Source organism: Xenopus tropicalis, chromosome 10 (genome assembly GCF_000004195.4).
Source record: "Xenopus tropicalis strain Nigerian chromosome 10, UCB_Xtro_10.0, whole genome shotgun sequence".
In the NCBI taxonomy this organism is placed as follows: Eukaryota; Metazoa; Chordata; class Amphibia; order Anura; family Pipidae; genus Xenopus; species Xenopus tropicalis.
The window spans coordinates 26230184-26256925 of NC_030686.2; the positions used below are offsets into that span (position 1 = coordinate 26230184).

At 41.1% G+C, this 26742-nt stretch overlaps 2 protein-coding genes across 2 annotated transcripts; both read right to left on the reverse strand.

The window, feature by feature from the left end:
• Positions 1-3345: 3345 nt before the first annotated feature.
• On the reverse strand, positions 3346-14213 carry cbx2 (chromobox 2). The gene is made up of 5 exons (XM_002942769.5): positions 13985-14213; positions 13847-13890; positions 11011-11076; positions 10396-10465; positions 3346-6637 (listed from the first exon to the last, which is right to left on the reverse strand). Exons 1-5 carry the CDS (start codon positions 14054-14056, stop codon positions 5456-5458), a joined length of 1434 nt encoding a protein of 477 aa, XP_002942815.2. The 5' UTR covers positions 14057-14213; the 3' UTR covers positions 3346-5455.
• Positions 14214-15731: 1518 nt separating this feature from the next.
• enpp7 (ectonucleotide pyrophosphatase/phosphodiesterase 7) lies at positions 15732-26409 on the reverse strand. The gene is given in 6 exon segments (NM_001178066.1): positions 15732-16089; positions 19009-19144; positions 19875-20097; positions 21309-21932; positions 23069-23214; positions 26160-26409. Coding segments are annotated over 6 exon segments (1425 nt in total). The 3' UTR covers positions 15732-16043.
• Between the last annotated feature and the right edge of the window lie 333 nt (positions 26410-26742).

Consider the following 26742-nt stretch of genomic DNA (forward strand, 5'->3'; position numbering starts at 1 on the left):
CTGCAGCTCCAACCCGGCCCAAGGAAAGCCTCCCATAGGGCTCAATGGCACTCTGCAGCTCCAACCCGGCCCAAGGAAAGTCTCCCATAGGGCTCAATGGCACTCTGCAGCTCCAACCCGGCCCAAGGAAAGTCTCCCATAGGGCTCAATGGCACTCTGCAGCTCCAACCCGGCCCAAGGAAAGTCTCCCATAGGGCTCAATGGCACTCTGCAGCTCCAACCCGGCCCAAGGAAAGTCTCCCATAGGGCTCAATGGCACTCTGCAGCTCCAACCTGGCCCAAGGAAAGTCTCCCATTCGGCTCAATGGCACTCTGCAGCTCCAACCCGGCCCAAGGAAAGTCACGATACCGAAGCTTCAATGAATCCGAAACTTTCGTACTTGGCGCAACAATACGATTTTGTTGCACAAATTTTGTCGCAAAGTAAGAAAAAGTCGCAGAAAATATGCACAGTACGAACCAACACAAATTTTTTGTATTCGGACTCAATCGTACTTTGTTAAATGTGCCCCTAAGAGTAGCGATAATAATGTTTGTTCAGCCTTCTGAGGTGACAGATCTTCCACTTGGTTAAGTAGAAGTGTGACTGGGTCAAGAGGTATTGATATATTTAAGTTGTATTTGCTGCTTAATTTTGGACCAGAACCTGGGGGCAGGACCAGACCATATGGAATAAGTCAGCCGGGTGATGCTGACATCTGGGGCAGTTTGCGCACCAGTTTGTTGGGTTCATGCTATGGAGTGGTCAGGTATGTACAATGTGGAAATTTGATCTGTGTCAATTTGTCCCTTGAAGCATATCCGCATTATACTGTATGTATATTGTATGCTATCTTAACAGCAGGTTAAAGTTGTTGTTTCCACCTCTTAAACTGCAGGGGCAGATATATAAAAAATATTTGGGATTTTTTTATTTTTAAAAACTCAAATAAACAGAGTTTTTTGATTAAAAAAAAAAATGGGTCAATGATGTATTTATTAATAGTCACGATAATTTGTAAATTGATTGTATGAAAGTTTCACATTTTTAAACAAAATGTTCAACTTGAATATTTGAATATTAAAAGCCTTCCATATGACTCAATGGTTCTCAGCAGCTTAAACCCGGGATGTTTTTAGTTAGTCTAAAAAAGTCACAAAGTTGTATAAATCTTGAATATTTGTGGTTTTTTAAAAAATGATACAACTTTTTCGAGAATGTACTCAAACTCTATTTCTAGAGAAAAACCTAAAGCAATCGTATACAGGTATAGGACCCGTTATGCAGAATGCTCGGGACCAAGGTTATTCTGGATAAGGGGTCTTTCCATAATTTGGATCTCCATACCTTAAAGAGATACTGACACCAGAAATGAAACCTTTTACATCTATCATAACATTGTCTTTGCATGATATTTATAATTTTGTCTTAAAAGTATTTTCCTAATGCTTTTACATGCCCTATCTAATCCCCCATGTTCCCTTTATGAGGGGGCGGCCATATTTGTGCAGCAGGAGCCTATTAGCATTAGAAGCTGTAACTGACAGGTTGGGAAGGGACAGTCAGATTGGCAAAACAGTCAGGTTTAGGGACTTCAAGTAACAATTAATTACAGAAGCAAACCTGTCAGTGAAAAATGATCAACATGAAATATAGGGAACTTTTTATGTAAATTAATATTTTGAAGAGTAGTTTTTTTAGTGTCAGTATCACTTTAAGTCTACTAAAAAATCAATAAAACATTATTTAAACCCAATAGGATTATTTTGCATCCAATAAGGATTATTTATAGCTTAGTTGGGATCAAGTACAAGTTGCTGTTTTATTACAGAGAAAAAGGAAATCAGTTTTAAAATTCTCAATTCTTTGATTATAATGGAGTCTATGGGAGACAGGCTTTCTGTAATTCTGAGCTTTCTCGATAATGGGTTTCCGGATAAGGGATCCCATACCTGTACTGCCAAAAACACATACATAAGTCTTGAAAAAAATGAAAAATAAGAAAAAATTTCAAACTTTTCTCAAAAAACCTTAGTAAATGGGCCCTTAAGTATTTAAGTTTATTATCCTTGCTTTTAATACTGAGCCCCATTATACTACAAGAAGAATCCTACTGACGCAGAGGGGTAAGTAATGCGGCTGTTGAGAGTCTGGTTTTTGTTGTCATTATTTTAGGTCAACAAGTGTTGCCATGTCAGTTCTGTTTTTTTTTTTCTCCATTTCCAGCGCTGTAACGTGGGAGTAGACACGGGGTTCCTGACCGCAGGGGTGAGAGCCCTTTACTTACAGTAGATTAAAAAAGGATTGGTGGGGCAGGGAGTTAAGGTTATTAATTGCTATGCTAATTTCTGCAGTGTGACGAGGGATTGTCCCATTGATACAGACCAGCAAGTGTAGTAAAGTACAGGTATGGGATCCCTTATCCGGAAACCCGTTATCCAGAAAGCCTCAAATAACGGGAAGCCCGTCTCCCATAGACTCCATTTTAATCAAATAATGTAGAATTTTAAAACTGAATTCCTTTTCTCTGTAATAATAAAACAGTACCTTGTGTTTGATCCCAACTAAGATATAAATCCTTATTGGATGCAAAACAATCCTATTGGGTTTAAATAATGTTTTATTGATTTTTTAGTAGACTTAAGGTATGGAGATCCAAATTACGGAAAGAGCCCTTATCCGGAATACCCTTGGTCCTGAGCATTCTGGATAACGGGTCCTATACCTGTATAAGATTTTTAGTTGTCATCCTTTTCTCTGAAACCAGGTGTTTTGTCCATTCATCTGTCCTGCACAGACCCTTCCCCTATTCCGCTTAGAGAATATGCTTAATTCCTTCAAGACCATGCCCACCTGCTTTGACCCCACAAGAAGAATGTACAGGTAGATATCTGTCCTTGATCCCAGTGTAATAAATACAGAGACCTAAATCCTCTTCATTCTAAGTGAGCTGTTTATCCCCTATTAACAAGGGTATTAACAAGGGTACATTTATTCTCTTAACCATTACCCCAGCCTGGCATTCCTGGGGGTACTGGGCACTCATTTTGCTAAAACAACTGGACAATGGAGGCAAGGTAGAAGTGCTTACATGGCACTTTAGCTAGGGATGCACTAAATGCATAAAGGTTACAGGAACAATATGTAATAAAAGACTAAGTGCAGTAACCTATAGCAACCAATCAGCACCTGGACTAACTTAATGCATTTATTCTATATGGCAGCAAGGGTCTGGAGACAGTCAAACACTGCAGAAAGAGCTAGGATTAAACAAAATCATAAACCAAATCCTTTATTTGGTGCCACCCTAGTTGCACGTAATCTAGCACAAGATCAAATACTCATTGAATTGATACAGCCCAGACTTAAAGGGTTACAAAAATATTTATTGGTATGCTACACAATACAAAAAGAAACCATGTACAAAATTCTGTTTACATAGCAATGTCTTCTAGTGTTTTATGCAAGTAATAAATTAAAAGCTGCCTAGACATCTATAAGCATTATATTCAAACCACAATGGGCGAAGTTATTAAAAATATTAAAATATATATCAAACAACAAAAGGTAAAAAAAAAAAAAAAGAATACAAAATGCACAGTCAGCACCATCAGCTGTGTTTAAAAGCACTGTAAAAAAATATATTTTCTTTCTATTTACTGGAATATAAAGTTCCAACTATTACTAACACAGGATTGAGCCTACAGAGAGTTCTTCCCTACAAATAAAGGGGTAGAAATGGACAGCCTGCTTCCCTGCTGGCAGAAAGAAAGGCAAAGTTTAGTGCTGAAAATAGCTTTAGCACATTTTGCGTTATTAACATTTACATTTTGCACAGTAAAAATCAAAGTGGTATTTATAAAGCTATCATTCTCCCGATTCAGGATTTATTGCCATTTTACACAACCTCAAACCTGTCTATTTAAGTCAATGGAATAAAATCAAGCAGAGAAGAAATTCTTGGGTTAAAAGAGAATTTCCAAGCTTAAAATACTTTATTTGCCCCTGGATTTTACACTCCACATTCATTACTCAGCTCAGTAAGTACACTTGATTTTACATGGTGATGTTGTACTCTAAAACCAAAAGTTAAAATGCCTCCTTCTGTACACGGTAAATTACAAAATGAGGTTGTGGAGTGCACGAGAGGCTTTTATTCTATCTGCCCCGTCTGTCTGTCTGTTTGCAAAGAGAAACAAAATATTACAGGTTAATAGGCTGCTTGCCCCTCTATCAGTTAGGAAACAAACTGTTAATTGTGTTTCAGAAATAACATTTTAAGCAATTTGGTCTGGATTTGGAAATGAGATTTTCAGCAGATTCGGGAGCAGAACCTAGTATTTGGTACAGAATATAGACACCATGAAAACACTGTACAGAACCAAACACACCTCATGGATGCAAGAAAGCATAAATATACTGCAAGAAAAGCAGTACCAAAAATGGTTCTCAATAAGCAAGGGGTGGGTTCCAGGTCTGTACTTAAATACTAAGGTCACTTGTTTTTTTTTTGTGCAGGGGAAATAAGTTTACCATATACAGTAAGAGGGCGAATCGGTATAGTCCCTGTCAGCCCAAAAACCATAAGTTTAAAGAGAAAGTGTGCATAACTTGATTGCTTATCTGTTGGTATAAGGCACTGGACTTCAGTTGAGGGAATTGAAAGTGTTATTGCTTTTTTTTTTTTCTTTTTAATAAGGGCTTAGGGTGCTCCTTCAAACAGTCTTTACTGTCTGAAAACAACTGATGTGCAGAAGTGCAGGGAATGCATCATATAGATTGCTGAGTGTAGCCTGTAACAGGTAGTTTGAAAGGCACAGAACTATTTGGACTAACGCTGGCTTATCACATACCCTGAATATCATTGGCTTGAGTGGCCTGAGATATCAGCGTGACTCTCTGGAATGCAAACATGGGATTATTTTAAGGCATTTTCACTTTAACTTGTATCAAACACCTAAAGGTTATTTTTGTGTACATTCCTGCTATTTACGTAAACTAAAGTAGGAATGAACAGAAATCACTATACTATTCTTCCTTATCATGTTGCCCTATTAATTCAGTCAGTGCTAGGTGCACAAGCAACATCTTTCAGCATAGAACAAAAAGCAAAGATCCACCTGAAGTGGCACCTGTTATAATCTATACATAGGTAACACCCAAAATAAGGGTAACTCTCTCCATGATTTCCTTCTCACAATACTACAAAAATTGGCAAAGGGACTTAACACAGAGCAAAATGATTATAAGATACAGAATGGTCCTGCAGAAAAAACAAATTCTTTCCATCTCTAAAAAGTCAACAGAATGTGAAGAAGGTCCATACTCAATAGGTCATTATATGATGCATAAAGAACTGTCCTATTCTATTGTGACTTTGTATAAGGGCTTCATGCCCATAATTTATTAGGACAAATGGTTGTGTGCAGGTTTAGCATGAGATGAGATGTATTTTAGGATTGCCACTAAATGACATCAGAAGTGGCGCATATTAAAGAAGCCAACACTGGTAGGAGACTCTTTGACTGTGACTGTGATAAGATTGGCAGTGACATCTGTCACAAAAACATGCTCCAGTAGGCTGCGGGCAGGCTTCCAGTCTTGGCTTGCCTGAACAGCCATGTCCTGACTAGAAAGTGAAGAGTCATGGTCAGAGTCCAGGCTGCTATCATCACCTGTGCTCAGATCTGCCAGCTCCCTTTGTCCCTCTGTGGGTTGTGCTCTTTCTGTTGCAGGATGAACTTGGGGCTCTGTAGTGCCTAGCCTGGCAGGACCAACTACTCCTGTCTTCTTGCTAATTTTATCTGCTTTGCAGCTAGTTGCTACTCCAACTGAGGGAGACCCATTGCTTTTCTGGGTGTTTTGACCAGCGGGGCTAGCAGCAACAGCACGCATGCCCTGTGTTTTAGTTTGCACAGGGGCAGTATGGCTTGGATTCTCATTGCTGCCTGCTGCCACAGGAGGAGTTGACTGTACTGTGTGGGAATGAGTTTGTTCCTCACTTTCATGAACTTTGGATGTTTTTGGCATGGCTGGGCTTATCTCCACTTCCCCCCTAGGTTTAAAAAGGCTCTTTGAGTCCAGGCAACTCCTCTTTGCATTGAATGTGGAGCCTGCTGGCTTTCTTCCGGGCTGTGAACTGTTCTGATTTATACGGTTCATATAATGGACAATAGAACTTTGCCAACTAAGGCTTCGTGGTGAGCTTCCATTTGGCTGACTTGGGGAATTCTTTGCAATACTTGAGAGCAACTCTGCCGATAGTCCTCCAGGTCTGTTGTTACTGGAAGATTGCATGTCTTTGGAGTGAGTTTTAAGGGCTTGAAATCCTTGTACGCTGTGTCCTGGTTGCAGTTTGTTCAGGGAACCTTTTGGACCAGGTTTTGCCCCTTTTGCACGCCTGGGCAGCTTTTGTTCAGGAGGCAGAGGTTTCCTACCTCTTTTCTTACGAACGGGTTCCTTCAGTTCTGGTCTTGCCAATACTGCTGGTGCTTTCTTCTGAGGGACAGGGTGAGAATCCCGAGGACGAGGGTTGCGCTGTTGTGTGTCGGCATCACTGTCATCAGAGGAGGAGGAAGAGGAAGATGATGAGGATGATGAACTGGAGGAAGAGGAGGAGCTGCTGCTGGATTTTGCCTTTAAAGGAATGTCTGTTTCCTTAAGAAAACAAAAGTATAGAAAAATTACTTACATTTCTTATGTTTCCATTTTTATCAGGTTATCGGGCCACAATATATTTTTTTATTACTGCATATAAGCCTGTTGTCAGTCATACCATTGTTTTGACTACCCCGGGGCGTGACCTGTGCCAGCCCCAACACTGCTTGTGTGGGAAGTATTTTGGCAATAATAGACTTACATTTTTGTATTATACTGTAGAGAAAGATTCTTCCAGAAGGCCCTTGTGTATACAAGCAGCAAAAAACTATTCAACTCTGCATTTTATATCTGAGCTCTATGTAACTGACAGAGCTATATACAGTCATATGAAAATGTTTGGGAACCCTTCTTAATTCTTTGGAGTTTTGTTTATCATTGGCTGAGCTTTGAAAGCAGCAACTTCCTTTTAATATATAACATGCCTTATGGAAACAGTAGTATTTCAGGAGCGACATTAAAGTTGATTGGATTAACAGAAAATATGCAATATGCATCATAAGAAAATTAGACAAGTGCATAAATTTGGGCACCCCAACAGAGATATTACATCAATAAAAAAGCCTCCTTTTGCAAATGTAACAGCCTCTAGACGCCTGTATAGCCTTTGACGAGTGTCTGGATTCTGGATGGCGGTATTTTTGACCATTCGTCCATACAAAATCTCTCCAGTTCAGTTAAATTTGATGGCTGCCAAGCATGGACAGCCTGCTTCAAATCATCCCATAGATTTTCAATGATAATTAAGTTGGGGGACTGTGACGGCCATTCCAGAATATTGTACTTCTCCCTCTGCATAAATGCCTTTGTAGATTTCCAACTGTGTTTAGGGTCATTGTCTTGTTGGAATATCCAACCCCTGCGTAACTTCCCCTTTGTGACTGATGCTTGAACATTATCCTGAAGAATTGGCGATACTGGGTTGAATTCATCCGACCCTCGACTTTAATTTGGGCCCCAGTACCTGAACTAGCCGCACAGCCCCACAGCATGATGGAACCTCCACCAAATTTTACAGTAGGTAGCAGGTGTTCTTGGAATGCGGTGGTCTTCTTCCACCATGCAAAGCGCTTTTTGTTATGACCAAATAACTCAATTTTTGTCTCATCAGTCCAAAGCACTTTGTTCCAAAATGACTGTGGCTTGTCTAAATGAGCTTTTGCATACAACAAGCGACTCTGTTTGTGGCGTGAGTGCGGAAAGGGCTTCTTTCTCATCAGATGTGTATTTTTTGTGCAAATTGCACTGAATTGTAGAACGATGTACAGATACACCATCTGCAGCAAGATCTTGTTGCAGGTCTTTGGAGGTGATCTTTGGGTTGTCTGTAACCATTCTCACAATCCTCTGCTTATGTTGCTCCTGTATTTTTCTTGGCCTGCCAGACCTGGGTTTTACAGCAACTGTGCCTGTGGCCCTCCATTTCTGATTACATTCCTTACAGTTGAAACTAACAGTTTAAACATCTGAGATTTTGGTAGCCTTCCCCTAATCCATGATACTTAAAAATCTTTGTTTTCAGATCTTTTGAGAGTTCCTTTAAAGATCCCATGGTCACTCTTCAGAGAAGAGTCAAACAGAAGCACAACTTGCAATTGGCCACCTTAAATACCTTTTCTCATGATTGGACATACCTGTCTATGAAGTTCAAGGCTTAACGAGCCAATCCAACCAATTTGGTGTTGCCAGTAATGTAAGTAAGGGTACCCAAATTAGCCAGTTTTTCACATTTGATTTAATTTCATACAACTAAATACTGCATCACTAAATATCTTTGTTCAGAAAACACCCCAGTACTCAGATGTTCCTGGGAAATGAAAGACATACATATCTTTTTTGTTGAAAGTGGAGTAAATTATTATGCAGACCGAGAGGGGTTCCCAAACTTTTTCATATGATTGTACATATAGAAATGTACAAGAATATGTACTAGGGTGTACTGGAAACCTATTGACACAAACACCATAGTATAACTTCACCTTTCAGACTGTCAGAAATATGCACATTCCCAACCCAGGGCCAACAACTTTCTTTATGCTTTAAGGGACAGTAACACTAAAAAATACAAATGTTTTAAAGTAATTAAAATAGAATGTACTGTTGCCCTGCACTAGTAAAAGGTTTGTGTTTGCTTTAGAAAGACTACTATAGTTTATATAAATACCCTGCTGTATAGCCATCGGGGCAGCCATTCAAGCTTGAAAAAAGTCACAGGTCAAAAAGCAACAGATAAGCTCTGTAGAATTACAATGGCAATCTACATTACTTATCTGTTATCTGCTATGTAACCTATGCCTTTTCTCTTTTTTTCTATATGAATAGCTGCCCCCATGGCTACACAGCAGCTTTGTTTATATTAACTATAGTAGGATTTCTGAAGCAAATACACAACTGTTACCAGTGCAGGCCAATATTACATAATATATTAACTACTTTGATACACTTTCATTTTGCGGTGTTACTGTTCCTTTAAAGGAGAACTAAAGCTTAACTAAAGAAGTAGGCTAAAAATGTTGTACATTATGTTTTGGGCTTCTGTACCAGCCCAAGGCAACCCCAGCCCTTTAGCAGGGAAGATCTGTGCCCCAAAGATGCCCCAGTAGCTCCCCATCTTTTTTTCTGCTGATTCCCTGCACATGTTGTGCTGCTGCCAGTTACTGAGCTTAGGGGCCGATGCACAATATATCGTATGTATAGAATATAAATGTAACAGTATAAGGCTTAGTAATTCATGTGGATTCACATAACATGGCAGCTCTAAAACCAGTGCAATAAGCATCATAATTTAATAATCAGACCTGTAGCCTCAGTTTACATGACAGACAAACCTCAATTTCTGCTTGATAATTTGCAACAACCCCCAATTTAGCTTCTCAACAGCTGCTCAGAGCCCACTGAGCATGTGCAGTGTCCCGGACAGTTCTAACACAATCCAAGATACAAAGCTCCTGGGGCAATTGTAAAGACCTATATCATTACTACTATAGAGATGCTGAAACTTTTGGCTAGTGATGTTAGATTAGTATTTAAAATATGGCATTTCTAACCATATTCATTGTTAGGGTTTAGTTCTCCTTTAACTTAGCTGTAAGCTTTGCCACCCTCGAATACATGTCCATCTAGGATGTTGCTGTCAGGATCAAACAGCACAATAACATTGCACTCTCAGCCAGTACTCAGACCAGACATATCGTTAAAAAGAAAACTACTGGTGTTGGTCAATAATCCACTGGCCACCACACCTCATGTAGAGAGAGTCTTATAATTAGAAAATCTAATATCTGGTAAACAATATTAATAATTCTGACTTAATTTAAGCATTGCTCTTTACTCACCTACACTCATCTTAAATTTCATGAAATTTCTAAGCATCCTTTAACCTTAGTGTGGACTAATCCCAACACTTTGCAGGATTTATAGGACACTATACCACACCTACCTCACACGCAGGGCTTGTGCCAAATGGTACATTTAGGTACTGTTTCTAAATGTTGTTATTCACCAGTGCATATAATTATGCTCTCAGTTTATGCTCATAAAGTTCGACTCTTTATAATGACTCTGCAATTAAACATTACTCAAGATGCCCAAGCCGGCTAAACTCTGCATCTAGGCACAACGGGTGTTATTAACCTGCTGCTCCTCGCTGCTTACCCATAGTTATGTCTCTTCCCTAAATATTTAGCCTAGCAATAATTAAGGAATACACGCTGCTTGCTGCTTTGGCATTAAATAGCCAGCTATAATTGGAAACTCACCACATTTTTCCGGGGCCTTCCCCTTGGTCTTTTGCCTCTCTTTTTGTTCCTCAGCTCTTTCTCCTGCTCCCTATAAACAAATGGATATAAGAGAAGAAAGAGTCACCGCAGGTAGTCACTGGGCTGGCATTATTTTTAGGTCACAAACAACACATTATTTTTTCTTCAGATCAACAGGTATGAGCCAGTCATATGTGTGAATTATTAACAGGAAGACTGTCACATGTAGTTGTATATAAAGAAATTCCACCTGTGTAAGCCCAGGATAAGGGCAATGTGGCATTAAAAAAATTAAACAGTCTGTTACAGCGTATGGATGAATTTGCAGGCACCAACTGACTGACACTTTGGTAGAAGCACTTGTTGGGTGACTGCAATGTAAGTCTATGGGGGCTTCAGGTGTGGTGTTTTTAAGCATAAGCACCTGACAAGCGCTCCTTCCAGTTGTCAGGCAGTAGCTACCTGGCCAAGTAGCCATAGACTTTATACACAGTGCTGCTACAATAGGCATGATTGGCTATTAGCCCAGTTAACATATCTCATGATCACATGTGTATATTTTTCTTTTAAGTAATCTGTTCTATGTATTTGTCTGCATGAAAGTACTAATTTTACCTTTTTTGGAATGCCAAGAGAAGCCTTGGGTCTAAAATGTTCTCCTCCGGTTCCCAACTGTTATGTCTGGAAAAAAAAAGTATCAAAAATATTTAATATGAAAATCACAAGTCCCACTGAGGTGTGAAAGCAATGGTTGTTCATTTTCAGTTCAAACTCCCTTGGAGTTCTAACCCTTGTTATATTATATAATTTCTGCTACTGTTTATTACTTATGTATTTTTATTTATCCCTCTACTTTTCATACTCCAGTCTCTTATTCAAGCTGCCACCTGGTTGCAAGGGTGCAATGGACCATAGCAACAAGATACCGGCTGGAATTCCAAACTGTAGAGATGCTGAACAAAAAGTTAAATAACTCAAAAATCACAAAAAAATGAAGATCAATTGCAAATTGTCTAAGAATATCACTGTCTGCATCATACTAAGTTAAGTTAAAGGTGAACTGCCCCTTTAAGATGACAGATATGGGAAAGTATTAGTGTATCAACCATTAGTCCAAAAATATCTAGGACAGTAAATAAGTGTTGCAACAATTTTCACACACCTTCAAGCTAGGAATACGAGTTTATCTTGGAGAACTAGTAAGCATTATAACCAAATCTTCCCAAATTAAACCATCAGCCTAGGTTACCCCTTGCTCCTGGACCCCTTAGGGGCAGCCAACTCCACAGTATGGGGGTCCACTGCTTAAGGCAGAGATCCCCAACCTTTTATACCCGCGAGCCACATATTTTAATGGAAAAAGAGTTGGGGAGCAACACAAGCATGAAAAAGGTTCCTGAGGGTGCCAATAAGAGCTATAATTGGCTACTTATTAATAGCCCCTACATGGACTGGCAGCCTACAGAAGGCTCTGTTTGACATTATCCTTGGTTTTTATACAACCAAAACTTGCCTCCTTACCAGAAATTAAAAAATGAGCACCTGCTTTGAGGCCACAGGGAGCAACGTTGCTCATGAGCCACTGGTTGGGGATCACTGGCTTAAGGCATACATGTCCCAATCTGGAAATTCGTTAGCATACGGTTTAGAGCAGTGGTTCTCAACCTTCCTAATGCCGCGACCCTTTAATACAGTTCCTCATGTTGTGGTGACCCCCAACCATAAAATTATTCCTAAAACCATCGGAAATATGTGTTTTCCAAAGGTCTTAGGTGACCCCTGTGAAAGGGTCGTTCAACCCCCAAAGGGGTCCCGACCCACAGGTTGAGAACCGCTGGTTTAGAGTAAAAGCCTATTTGCCATCTTAAATTCACCCACAATTCCTACCTGTAGGCCAAATTTAATTAATTAGGGAGGTCATGTCTTATTTGTTGCCCCAAATGTTTTTTTTTTTTACCCTATAGTAAGATGAAAGATAAGGCAATGTTTTCATTATGAACTGATGAGGACCCTAACGCGTTACTTGGGGGCATATTTATTAAGATGTGTATGTTCCGGCGGAAGAAAAAACACGTAAAAAGATTACGCAAATTTTATGCTGTTTTTTTACACAGCAATACTTGGCGATTTGTGCAAATTTTCTCGCTGTTTTTTACACAGCATAATAAATAGGCCCCTTAGCAAGGAAACTTCAGAGGTGAGTTTATTATGGGAATATACAAGTTAGCCATCAGTGGCAGGGAGAGACCAATGAGGGGGAAGAGACCAATGAGGGGGAAGAGACCAATGAGGGGGAAGAGACCAATGAGGGGGAAGAGACCAATGAGGGGGAAGAGACCAATGAGGGGGAAGAGACCAATGAGGGGGAAGAGACCAATGAGGGGGAAGAGACCAATGAGGGGGAAGAGACCAATGAGGGGGAAGAGACCAATGAGGGGGAAGAGACCAATGAGGGGGAAGAGACCAATGAGGGGGAAGAGACCAATGAGGGGGAAGAGACCAATGAGGGGGAAGAGACCAATGAGGGGGAAGAGACCAATGAGGGGGAAGAGACCAATGAGGGGGAAGAGACCAATAAGGGGGGGGGGGGGAGACCAATAAGGGGGGGGGAGACCAATAAGGGGGGGGGGGAGACCAATAAGGGGGGGGGGGGAGACCAATAAGGGGGGGGGGGGGGGAGACCAATAAGGGGGGGGGAGACCAATAAGGGGGGGGGGGGAGACCAATAAGGGGGGGAAGAGACCAATAAGGGGGGGAAGAGACCAATAAGGGGGGGAAGAGACCAATAAGGGGGGGAAGAGACCAATAAGGGGGGAAGAGACCAATAAGGGGGGGAAGAGACCAATAAGGGGGGGAAGAGACCAATAAGGGGGGGAAGAGACCATAAGGGGGGGAAGAGACCAAAAAGGGGGGGGAAGAGGCCAAAAAGGGGGAAGAGGCCAAAAAGGGGGAAGAGGCCAAAAAGGGGGAAGAGGCCAAAAAGGGGGAAGAGGCCAAAAAGGGGGAAGAGGCCAAAAAGGGGGAAGAGGCCAAAAGGGGGGGGGGGGGAGACCAATAAGGGGGGAGAGACCAATAAGGGGGGGGGGGAGACCAATAAGGGGGGAGAGACCAATAAGGGGGGGAGAGACCAATAAGGGGGGGAGAGACCAATAAGGGGGGGAGAGACCAATAAGGGGGGGAGAGACCAATAAGGGGGGGAGAGACCAATAAGGGGGGGAGAGACCAATAAGGGGGGGGCAGACTGACAGGGTTACACACTCGCTGCTGACACTACTACACACAAAGCTAGAGGTGTATGGAGAGGTGACACAGAGGGGCTACAGAGAGTGGGAGGTGCCGCAGCTGGGAGAGAAGAGGTGGGAGGGGAAAGAAACACAGTGACAGCTACAAAAATGACACGTGAATGCGACAAAAGCTGCATACGAGCCGTGAGGGGACAGCAGCGACTCACTTGGAGGACCAGCCCCGCCATTTCACCAGGTACTCAGCCGTGCCCTGCGGGGAGAGGGACAAATAACTGCGTTACACACACCGTGGGAGGAGGAGTCACTATAACGGGCCACCGGGACCTCCCCCACCACCAAGTTACCTTCCGTAGCCTCTTGCTCAGAATACATTCCGCCGCGAATACCTGCTCCCCCACCGCGCTCAGCTCCTCCATGTCTGCCGCGGACGGGCGTCTCCTTGTTTTCCGGGTTAGGGCTCCAACACGAGTCTCACACACACAAAGCCAAAGCGGGTACGAGCGGGAGGCGCGCCCCCGGAATACACCGCCCCCCCCGCCGCCGCCTCTGTTTCAAGGAACCAATTAGAGAAAATTGTGGCGCATCGCGTTTCCGGGGCGGAGTGGGTACAGACTCCCAGCGCAAAGGGGTGGGCGTGGCTTGATTGTTGCTCTGTGGGATGATGGGGAGGAAGGTGATTCAATGCAATGTCTGGGGAGAAACGCGTTCTGTGGTTACCAGTGGATTAAGGATGGCGGAGAGCAGCTACACATGTTGGCTCCTGCTCATATTTGCTTTGGTTCAGCAGCTTCCTCAGACATATGGGAGGCTCAGACATATGGGAGGCTCAGACATATGGGAGGCTCAGACATATGCGAGGCTCAGACATATGCGAGGCTCAGACATATGCGAGGCTCAGACATATGCGAGGCTCAGACATATGCGAGGCTCAGACATATGCGAGGCTCAGACATATGCGAGGCTCAGACATATGCGAGGCTCAGACATATGCGAGGCTCATCAAGCAACCACTTGAGAGCAACATCCAAGGGCTTGGCTGTTGCTCACGAGCCACTGGTTGAGGATCTATAAGATACTAAGGGGGCCTTTTTTTTCCATGATTCAGATTTTTTAGCTCTAAAAATTCTAAAAAGTTGAAGCTTTTTCAAGATTTTTTATGCAATTAAACAGCAACAATTCTGAATCTGAAAATACTCCATTTAATACCAGTCGAGATCATGTATAAGTCAATAGCTGACTTAAAAAGTTGCCTTTCTTGTCCTACGTTTATGCAATGATATAGCTATATTATATACTGAAATCTATTGAGATTTGTTGGTCATATTTGCATGATAATAAAACATAGGCAGTCCCTGTACTGTATCCAGAGCTGTCCAACTGCTTGCCTGCTTATGTCACAAACCAGGGAACCATATGTGGATACCCAGTGCGGCTTCCCTGTTTGCCGTATGGGTGAGGTGGCATCAAAGCAGTTAGGCTTAGATGGGCAAAAAAGAAGCATCTGGCCCTAATAAAAAGACAGTATTGTTATTAATAGGCTACCCAAGTTGCATGCAGAATTTGTTTGCAGAGATGGGTGTGGATGAACAGGGCTTCACAGAGCCCTTACCTGACTGATTATCCATGGGATAAAGTTAAATGCTGACTGCAATGCAGACTTGATTGCTTAACATCAGGGCCCAATCTAACTAATGCTCTTGTTAATAAAACCAGCAATGTTACAACTTGAAAGCCTCCCTAGAAGGGTAGACACCCTATTGAAGGTAAAAATTCACATTACACCCTTGGTTTTGAAATGAGATGTTAAACTAACAAGTGTCATTATATATTTGTTTATAGAGTATATATCATTACTCTATAGGGATTTTACTATGGATGTTGTAATTAAGACAAATACCTTAAAAATATGTGGAAGCTCCAAATTACAAAACATGCTGAGCCCGAGCTTTGAATGTAATTACAATGTAATTAACAACATTAATGTCCCTTATACTCTCATATATCCAAGTAAATATTGGGAAAAATGGGTCATAAAAAACAAGACAAAAGGATTATCCTTTAAAAACAGTGAAAACCAACAAGAAGGTTTTTGTCTCAAAAATGCAAAGATGTTTATTGGAATAGTGTTTATTATAGTTCCATCATGCAGTATCTTACAAATGTTACACAGCATTAATCTACAGATATCCCCATTTGTTTTATTCCGGATTTTAATGGCCATCCGCCAGCTGGAGGTCTAGTGTGAGGGATCAGTGGGTGTCATTTCTGTTGAGTGCTAACTCTTGGTGCATGCTGGAACATTACATTGATCATAGAGTAAAGCCAACTGAAAAGGGAATATTGGCTTAGGATGGAAGAAAGTCCTTACAGCCTCTAAGGGTTAGGATATGTCTTTTTAGGATGTCAACTTTTATCTGTAATGGTCTCCGTACTCAAAGATTTCTGCGCTCTGTAAGGAAATAAGAGATGTGTGTATAGAATACTTCAGGAAAAATACTGTAAATGTAAAACATTAGACCTAATTCCTCCTCTTTCCTCCATAAGAATTTCTTTTCTGGAACAACCCTTGCCAAATTGGCAACTTTCAAATGCCTCTTACCCATATCTGTGTTGCACTTAAGAAGCTCTCACTTTTATTGCTTACAAAAAGTCCCCTTTTACTTGAACAGGCAACAGTATCTAGGAAGAGCAGTAGAGTGCACAGCAATAGGGGGAAAGGTTATAAAATTGGTAGAGAGGATGGGCATGATGACTGGTGGAACAGAGAGAGAATGTGGAGAAGGCACAGGGATTGGCAGTTAATTGGATTGGAGGCAGAATTGGATATTGTGTTACATTTTCAGTTACTGGCTCAGTCCTGGTTGTGTTTTAATTAAATAAGGGCTTGCACTCAAATAACAGGCACAGTGGTAGTATTAAAAAGTAATTATCTTTTATATAGTAAAACAAAAATCAATTTTAATCAGTACAATACAGTCAATTTCACATAATTCTATAAGATAATACAGTGCTGTCCAACTTCTGTTGTACCGAGGGCCGGAATTTTTCCGACCTACATGGTGGAGGGCCGATAATGGAAGCCAGTTTTGACCACTCCCCTTTTTGAAACCGCACCCACTTGAAACCACACCCATGTTATCACATGACCATACCCATATTAATGGTTGTAGTACAGCAAAAACCTGCCATACTCTGCCTTCCCTACCCTGCCTGTGTGTGCCATACTCTGCCTGCCCTACCCTGCCTGTGTGTGCCATACTCTGCCTTCCCTACCCTGCCTGTGTGTGCCATACTCTGCCTTCCCTACCCTGCCTGTGTGTGCCATACTCTGCCTGCCCTACCCTGCCTGTGTGTGCCATACTCTGCCTTCCCTACCCTGTCTGTGTGTGCCATACTCTGCCTTCCCTAACCCTGCCTGTGTGTGCCATACTCTGCCTTCCCTACCCTGCCTGTGTGTGCCATACTCTGCCTTCCCTACCCTGCCTGTGTGCCATACTTTCACTGTGTGTGCCATTCTTGGCTGGTTTGTGCCATACTTGGCCTGTGTGTGCCATACTCTGCCTGTCGTACCCTGCCTGTGTGTGCCATACTCTGCCTTCCCTACCCTGCCTGTGTGTGCCATACTCTGCCTTCCCTACCCTGCCTGTGTGTGCCATACTCTGCCTTCCCTACCCTGCCTGTGTGTGCTATACTCTGCCTTCCCTACCCTGCCTGTGTGCCATACTTTCACTGTGTGTGCCATTCTTGGCTGGTTTGTGCCATACTTGGCCTGTGTGTGCCATACTCTGCCTGCCCTACCCTGCCTGTGTGTACCATACTCTGCCTTCCCTACCCTGCCTGCGTGTGCCATACTTTCACTGTGTTTGCCATTCTTGGCTGGTTTGTGCCATACTCTGCCTGTGTGTGCCATACTCTGCCTGTGTGTGCCATACTCTGCCTTCCCTACCCTGCCTGTGTGTGCCATACTCTGCTTGCCCTATGATGCCTGTGTGTATGACACACACAGGCAGCCTACAGTGACACAATGCTGGCACTGCTCCTACAGTCTGCACAATAACTATATATTAAAAAACTTTTTAATTGAAGTACCACCTCAGTATATGTTCTTTTTGTAGTGTGCAGGGATTATTTGTGGGTTTCTACTGCTCCTGAGGTGTGAACAGGGGAACAATGGGGGTGATTACAGCCTGAGCCTGAGGTGTGAACACTGCAGGGGGTGAACAATGCAGAGATTAAAAGGTGTGAACAGTACAGGGGATTACATATTTAAACAATACAGGGGGATTACAGCCTGAATCTGAGGTGAGAACCATGCAGGGGGCCAGTTAATCTCAGTACTGATACCATTTAAAGCTTACACAAGAGTAAGCCATCAAAGCAGCCAGACAGGTGGGGGGCCACACAGAGGGGGGTCGTGGGCCGCCAGTTGGACAGCACTGAGATAATACATACCACAAAAAATGTGCACAGGTAAAGAAAGGACACACAGGTAAGCGGATACACTTGCCAAAGATAACAATTATCCCAACCTTTTCGGCACAGAAAGCCTTTCTCAAGGGGAATTCTAATGCATACAATAATGTGGAAGATATAAATACCCTCTTCAATTAAAACGCCAATTTTTCCCTCACAGCGTGCACCTGGCTTACTTCTGGGTACATGACGTCACATAGGTGCGACTTTGTGCTAGGAGGCTGCGTTACTCTGCGGGAAACGTACCTGCAGACCTATGGCTAGTCTTTCATGTGTTTCTAATTGGCCTTTGGGCTCAGCACCCCCAGCCACTGCTGTGAGTGCAGCCTTCTCCACCAATTGGGAGTCACTGCCTTATAGTGGTACAGTCATTTTACTCTTTCTCTATCAAATCCACATTATTAGTAACAGGGCAACTCCATAGGAACCAGTCATGGAAGTGGGGACCCAGCACAAAAGTAGAACTCTTGTACAAAATTTGCTCTGGGCCTGTAACCATTAAGTTGTTCAACTGGTTAAATATATTAAAAAGTAAGGATAAAATGAATCTCAATCTGGGCTTTGAAGTGGGATTAGAACAGCTAAAGTCATGTGACTTTAAATCTTAATTCTGGAACATTAAATGCAACATTTTTTTTTGTTTACATGGATTTTTTTTTTCTTATGAAAATTATTTTTTTTTGACAAATGTAAATATGCAAATGATGGTTTGGATTTGTTTTGGATGCAGCCAAATCTTTTGTGGAAGATTTGGTATTTTACTTTTTAACAATTATGGGCGTTTTGCATCTCTATTAAGAATGAGCAAAATTCTATAGTATCATTAGTTTTAGTATGATTTTTTTAAAATCAGTTACATAAATTACCTTTATTTTACACTTGGTGAGTCTCTTACCTTTTCCTCTTTTTGTGTCTCTTGACAGAAACAGTAATCATTGTAATAATAAAGCTGAGAAGAAGCACCCCCAGAACAGCTGACAGTCCAATTGTTGCATGTAGAATGGATGCTGGGAAACATGCTGGGTTGGGATCTGTATAAACAGAATCCAACAAGTAAAAGCATCAACTTTACTTCCCATTTCTAATGCTTCATTTATGTCACAGATTGTACGTTAAAACAGACTTATATATAAACATAGACAATATAACATAATTTTTTATTATTCATTTACTGTGTCATTTAATTAGATTTACAGAATATAATGTTCTTTGGTGAATCAGCTTCCTCTCCTGTTAGAACCCTTTAAAGGAGAATGAAAGTAAAAATACAATGCAAACTCAACATTGATTGCAAGTACATACCAGTAGCATGCCTCTCATGGAATTCTTATTTGTATGTAAATCAGCTTGTGAATAAAAATTATTAATAACAATAAGTCATCTCTGAGTCCTGCGCAACACTCTCCAGAGGGAGGGATTGTGTATTGGCAATTGTTAGAGCTCATAATGAAGGGGTGGTGGAGGAATACATTTAGCACACTTGCAGTTTGAGAGCAGCAAAGAGGGGAAGTGACATGCAGTGACTAAAGATGGAGAAGCAACTCCGGCTCCGTAAATTAGATAAAGGTTCTGAAGCTGATAAACATTTATTTCCTGATTCTGCATTTCAGGAGGGGGGCATCTAAAAATATTTGAAGAAAGAAAAGAACTACCTATACCACCATGTAATTTATTGTAATAATAAACAATAAGTTTAAGTTGAAACTGATCAGATTGTCATTACCATAAATACTGATGTGATTCGCCACTGTTAGGTCATACCTTTGTCCACCAGCATGTTCCGTGTCACATCTAGGGATCCATCATTGGGCTCAGGTTTGACACCCAGCAGCTCACACATCAGGGCATACACATGAACGCTCTCAAAAGGCTCCACAACCAAATCCTGCTTAAAGGATGGACCCACAGCACGGAATATGGTCTTCATTTCCATATCATCATTGTCAAAGCCATGCTCCCCTTTATTAAACTGTAACTTTGCAAACTACAAAACATAATGAAATCAATGACAAACATTTTAAATGAATATAGAGTTATGCTATTTAGCATTACAAACTATGAAAAAACTTACATAGTTTGTGTCTATGGTAAGTGCCATTTTGGCCTTATTCAGCTAGCCATGCCCTGATGATGTCAAAATAAGCCTTTAGCCTTATGGAGATTAGCCATATGTGAAACAAATATACTTTCACATCATAATATTATAAGCTGAATCCATATTTGTGATAAAAATGATGAAACCATATTGTGGCCCTTTAAAATAAATGCAGTGTTCTTTTAAAGGAGAACTAAAGCCTAACTAAAGACATAGGCTAGAAATTCTGTACATTATATTTTGGGCTTCTGTACCAGCCCAAGGCAACCACAACCCTTTAGCAGGGAAGATCTGTGCCTCCAAAGATGCCCCAATTATTTCCCCATCTTCTTTTCTGCTGATGCCCTGCACATGCTCTGTGCTACTGTCAGTTACTGAGCTTAGGGGCCAACTCACAATATACTGTATTTATATAATATAAATGTCACATATAAGACTGGATATGTTATATGCTGAGGAATGTATTAGTACTTTATCAATATGTGATAATACTAATAATAAATACTAATAATATTTTTGATTCCTAAGTAGTTGCCATTAAAAATGTTTTGGGGGCTGCCATTCAGCTACTTACTAAATAGACTACAGGGGTTTACCCATTTAATGCATTGGCACAAGGTTATTTTGTTGTTTTGTAACCCAAACATGTGACGCCAAAATTCATCCATATTTGGTCACTACGAAAATCACCTAACTGCTCTATCACCACCTCTTGTCAGGCAATTCAGTTATGTGGTGAAGTAGATGGCATTCACAATTTTCTGGGGGATGTCCTCTTACAGCCATCTTTAGGGCTTGGACTGTGGGGAGGCAAACACTACCTTTGCTTCCCTTACCAACCAGGCACAATCCCCATTCTTCATTCAGTAAGTGCATTATGCTCACACAGTATGCTGTGCTAGTTTGGGAGCATGTTTTTTTCCTGACCCCACTGTAGATGATAGGAGTCCTACTTTGGGAACCTTCACTCACTTGGTAGTGTGGTGATGGCTGGAGTCAGTAATATGGCCTCCAGTTCTTCTTACCTCAGCTTCCTATGGTCTGTTAATTTGTAATTAAGAATTTACAAGGTTAACACATAGGGCATAAAGGGAACTTACCCCATGAACGACATATCCTGGATCTCCATATACAACAAGCGGTGTAATCCGAGCATTGTTGGAATAGTGCAGCCTGGCTGGTACTTCTTCTTTTTTAAAAACATTGAGCTTAGGGTGAGCATTCTTTAGGGCATTATATACCTTTTCTAAATTACCTTCCTTAGGTATCAAAAGCCCACTAGGTCCATAATCTACCAAATGAAACTGAAGGTCAGAAAGTGAGAAGTTTGGTAGGTTATTGAGGATAATCTCATCAGGGCCCTTGTGTACTGTTCGCATGCCGTGATCTGCCGTGATGATGATGTTTAATCTATCCTCTAGACCATGATCTTTCACACGCTTTCTTATATATCCGACGGTTCGATCTACTTGGCTGACCATCTGCTTGCGCTCTTCTGAGTCTGGCCCATACTTGTGCCCAGTGCTATCTGGTTCACCAAAATACAAAGCTACAAAATCCAAATCCTGCTCCGTTAACCAACGCATCACAGTGTCAACATTTTCTCTCCACTCTGTTTCATTGCCCCATATGTGTGTGCGTGACTCTACTTTTTTTACATTCACATTCTCATCACGATATGTTGCATTCCCACCCGGAAAGAAAAGCGAACCAGTGTTAAGGCCCTGCATGAAAGCAACCAAAAAAAATAAATTTTTAACATTTTGATATTGATATTGTTCTTACAAGAAGGGACTCCCCATACAACCACAGAAATATCAAGTAAGAGTAACTTCCACAGGTTGCTATAACAGCACGTGAATTAACCTGCTTTTCAAAAAAGACAACTTCACACATGCACAGTATTTCCCTCCAAGCAATTATGTCTTTCCAAAATCAAAATAAAAGCCTTTGATGGAAGTAGAAAGAACACAAAGAACAGAGACAGATTTAAAGTGAAAAACTGGAATTTTTATATTATTGGCAAAACTTTGCTGTTCTTTAAAATGTAATTACTTTATAACCAGCATTTATGGCTCCTTACATTTTTTTTTTTATCACTGTAGAGATGTTTTCTAATTTCCCCTTATGTAGAATTAAGGTAAAGTTTAAAACAGACTCCTGGTCAGTCAGTGATCACCACTACAGAGATAGACACTGACACTGTCAACCGTGCTGGAATCCAGGCCCAGACTGGCAATCGATGGATTCTGGCAAATGCCAGAGGGGCTGCTGTAAGATACTATAGACAGTTACTAGTTAGTGGGCTAGTGAGGTGCTGTTTGGGCCTCTGTGTCCTTGAAATGCCAGTGCTTATTTTGAATCTTAGTCCAGGCCTTTAGGCAGAAATGCCTTTTGAGATCAGGAATGGGTGCCAGGGCCCCCTTCAGGTGTCTATATGGTACAGTTGAAGAGACCATGTTGTAAATGAGCCCTTTTATGCCAGGGTCCGATTTACCCTAGCAGCCAGGCAGTGGTGTGAATGAGAGACTGGAATATAAATAGTAGTGGAAAGGATAGAAACATAAGTTTGAAAAAGTAGCAATATTAATACAATTGTAGCCTCATAGAGCAATAGTTTTTTGGCCCACATTTGACATCTGGAAAGAAGCAGAAAAAGGAGGCAAGAACTATAAAGATTATAGATTATAACTATAGAGATTCAAGAACTATAAAGCAAAAAACTATTGTGTGTGTTTTTTTTTTTTAATATGGCACAATGGTTTAAATCAGTGAGGGAATGGGGTGCCAGTATAATATTCTAATTAGACTGACTTTTTAGTTTTCACTATATTCACCAGACCTTTGGGGTTTGAAATACCTGTCTCTGAGCTGTGATCCAAATAGGAAGGCTACCATTATCCCACCACATGGACACGCCCTGTGTGCCGTGGTATGGTATCTTCTGACCAGTGGTGACATCAAAATACATGTTGTGGATAACTCCATGGTTTTCTATGTATTTTCCTGTAAGAAAAATAGATGTTTTGAAGTGAGCTTCATCATGAGTTTACAGGACAATTTGTTGTTCTGTAGCATGGTTACCTGGCGGAAAGGCTCATCTAGGTAACCATACCATGGTTAGCTGGCACAAGTAAAGTAAGAATAAGAAGTAAGAATACCACCTGGACTCAGAACTCAGGAATCAGATAAGCTTTAATAGGCCAGTGGGGAACAAGCACAGCCCAGGTAGCGGAGGTCTCCTCCTGAAGCCAAAGGCAGAAGAGTGAGCTCTGACCGGAATCTTGGCTTTTGTTCTGGGTTTGGAATACCATGCGTGACTATACTGCCAACTTTTGTGTAGTCCAAGAGTGCATGTTTAGAGCTGACATATAAGCAAGGATGGGTGGCAACAGTGCCAGGGACAGTGCTGATTGGCCCATGGATGCAAATGGATAACTCTTGGTATCAGACTATTAGGAGTAATTTGAGGATTTTATTAAGATTTTTAGAATATTTTCACCTTTAGGGAAAGGATATATGGGCCTTCATAAGCCCAGTTGCCAGTGCATTCTTTAAATGGAAAGGAAATAACAGGGCATTCTGTGATTTCTACATCTGCCTTAGTTACTGGTAATGTACTGCATCTACATGTTGCCCCCCATTCTATGCCAATGTTAACTGTAACCCCCTGCATCTGCTGTGCATTCAGTGTTCTTTGCAATGCCCCCCAAACCCAGGTACAGAAAATTGACAACCCAGTTTTAACAACAAAATACATTTTAGCTCCGGTTTAAGGGGGAAGGTTGAACTCTCATTTAAGATTATGTTCTGGAGACTATAGTGGTCATTTGTGACCTAGGCAGTGTGTAAAGTGCAAAAAACAGGAGCATTGCAGATACCCAGGATGGTGAGATGCAGAGGACAAAGGCACCAACAGGGGCCTTATTATGCACTCATGTAACCTTTCCAGTGTTTTTTTTCTCTCTCGATTTCCCTTTAACATACCTTATTATTGAACTTGATTGCCCTGTTACAGATTTTACTGCTGTACTTCCTTTGTTCTTATTAAATGCTGACTTTGGCCTTTCTAGTTTATAATGAGACTATTATTTTTCTTATCAAAACAATATTCTGTTAACTATTTGCTTTACTAATTGCACCTTCTGTGCTCAAGGGGTACATAGAAAGATGAGGAAATGGGTCGGTATATCCCTTATCCCTCTCAATTTTCAGGCTCTGTTTATTCATTGTAGATTGTTGTTGTTCATATTAGACCTTATTCTCATTTTAACCTAACACAGCGCAGTGTAGAGGGGGCTCAAGTGCTCTATAGGTGAGCAATAAGGGGCTGGCACCTTCTGGGCTCATAAATGACCCTGATTCCCTTTGTTGCCAGTGGAAATGAATTTTGGAGAGATTAGTCGCCCGCAGCAGCAGAAATCTATCGCAAGCAACTAATCTCTCTGTGGGACATTACATTTAGTGGTCAATACTAGATCCATGACTACAGTTCTAACCAGTGGTCACTTTTTATCAGTTTACCTGTTAAAACTAAGTTGCCTATATATGGTCTGTATCAGTATATACATTTAAACAGTTTTTAAAGAGATCTATACCTTAAAAACAATATGGCTAAAAATATTGTCTGTTATACACTGAAGTTACTGCACTGGCCTAAATGTTTTGCATCCCCATTATATAAATTATCCAGGCCTTTAAAATTGGGTGTGGAGGCTTGCTATCTTTCAGTGTCATTGACACTGCACATGCTCAGTGAGTTCTGGGCAGCTGTTAAGAAGCATAGCTTAGGGGTCATCGCAAATCATCAAGCAGAAAATAAGGTTCAGTGTCTTAGACGCTACAAGCTTGATCTTTACATTCTAATGCTAATTGCACAGATTTCAGAGCTGCTTTTTAATAAGAATAGGAATTAATTACTAATCAGCCTGGTGTTGTGACAACTACATTCTATATGTACAGTATATTGTAAGTCAGTCCCTAAACTCAGGGAAGTAGCAGCACAGAGCATGTCCTGTGAATTAATAGAAAAGAAGATGGGGGGCTAATGGGGCATCTTTGGGGCACAGATCTTCCCTGCTAAAGGGCTGGGGTTGCCTTGGGCTGGTACAGGAGCCCAATCCATAATGTGCAGAATTTTTACCCTACTTCTTTGTTAAGCTTAAAGGAACAGTAACACCAAAAAATGAAAGTGTTTTCAAGTAATTAAAATATAATGTACTGTTGCCCTGCGCTGGTAAAACTGGTAAGTTTGCAACAGAAACGCTACTATAGTTTATATAAATGAGCTGCTATGTCAACACGGGGGCAGCCATTGAAGCTGGGAAAAAGGAGAAAAGGCACAGGCACATCGCAGATAACAGATAAGCTTTGTAGAATATAATGGGGTTTTATCTGTTATCTGCTAAGTAACCTGTGCCTTTTCTCCTGTAAATGGCTGCCCCCGTGGCTACACAGAAGCTTTACTTATATAAAATATAGTAGTCTTTCTAAGGAAAACACACCAGTTGTACCAGTGCAGGGCAGCATTACATTATATAGTAATTACTTTTATACACTTTCATTTTTTGGTGTTACTGTCCCTTTAAGTTTTAACATAATAGGGTGTAAGTATTCACAGGATTATTCTTGTCAGATGCTTATTTTCAGAAGAATGTATGATAAGAGAACAGGAAATCATGGACTAATATGTTGCTAAAACTATAAGAAATTGAGTTTTTATGATTTGAAGCAAATTTTAGCTGCTTTAATACTTCATGGCTATTGCGTAACAAACAGGCAGATCAAATAAACTTGTATTCTGTGCCAAAACCTTATCTTAATCTCTTAAATTAATAGCAGGGACTACTCCAGAATATATTTGTAAATATGTTTTCCTTTAAAAACTGTGGATTTGCCGTTCCTTTCTTGAGAGCACTCTGTATTGATATAATGGCATGCAGTATACTCACCTGTGAGTAGTGTAAAGTGACATGGACTGGTAATAGTGATAAAAGCAGGGGTCATGTACTTGGCTTTCACACCGTCTCTGGCCATTATGTTCATATTAGGGGTATCAACATCTTGATCATAATCCCAACGAAAGCCATCAAAGGAGATAAGCAAGAGTTTGTGAGGAGCCTTGTTGCGCCCCTCTAGTGGAATAGGGGATCCAAGGCTGAAGAGGGCTGAGAGGATCAGACATATAACCAACATCTTCATGGCTGTAAAGGCAGTGTAAGAAAGTAAGGGTTTCAAGGCAATGCATAAATAGAGATTAGCCAAGAACAAAGTTTACCCTGATATCTTATCATTCAACATCTTTACAACTGATGAGTCCCTTTTTCATACCAATATCAGGGAGGCACGCTGTGTTCACAAAGGCATGTGGTAAGGGTTCATAAACAGGTCCTTTCACTGGTATTTCAATGTGTATTATATTACTACATGGATTTCTGAATACTCAAATGTAGGATAAACCAGAAAATAGACTGTTCCAAATAAATCCACCAGTTGTTCATGCCAACCCCTAAAAGATGGTAAATGATAGTATGT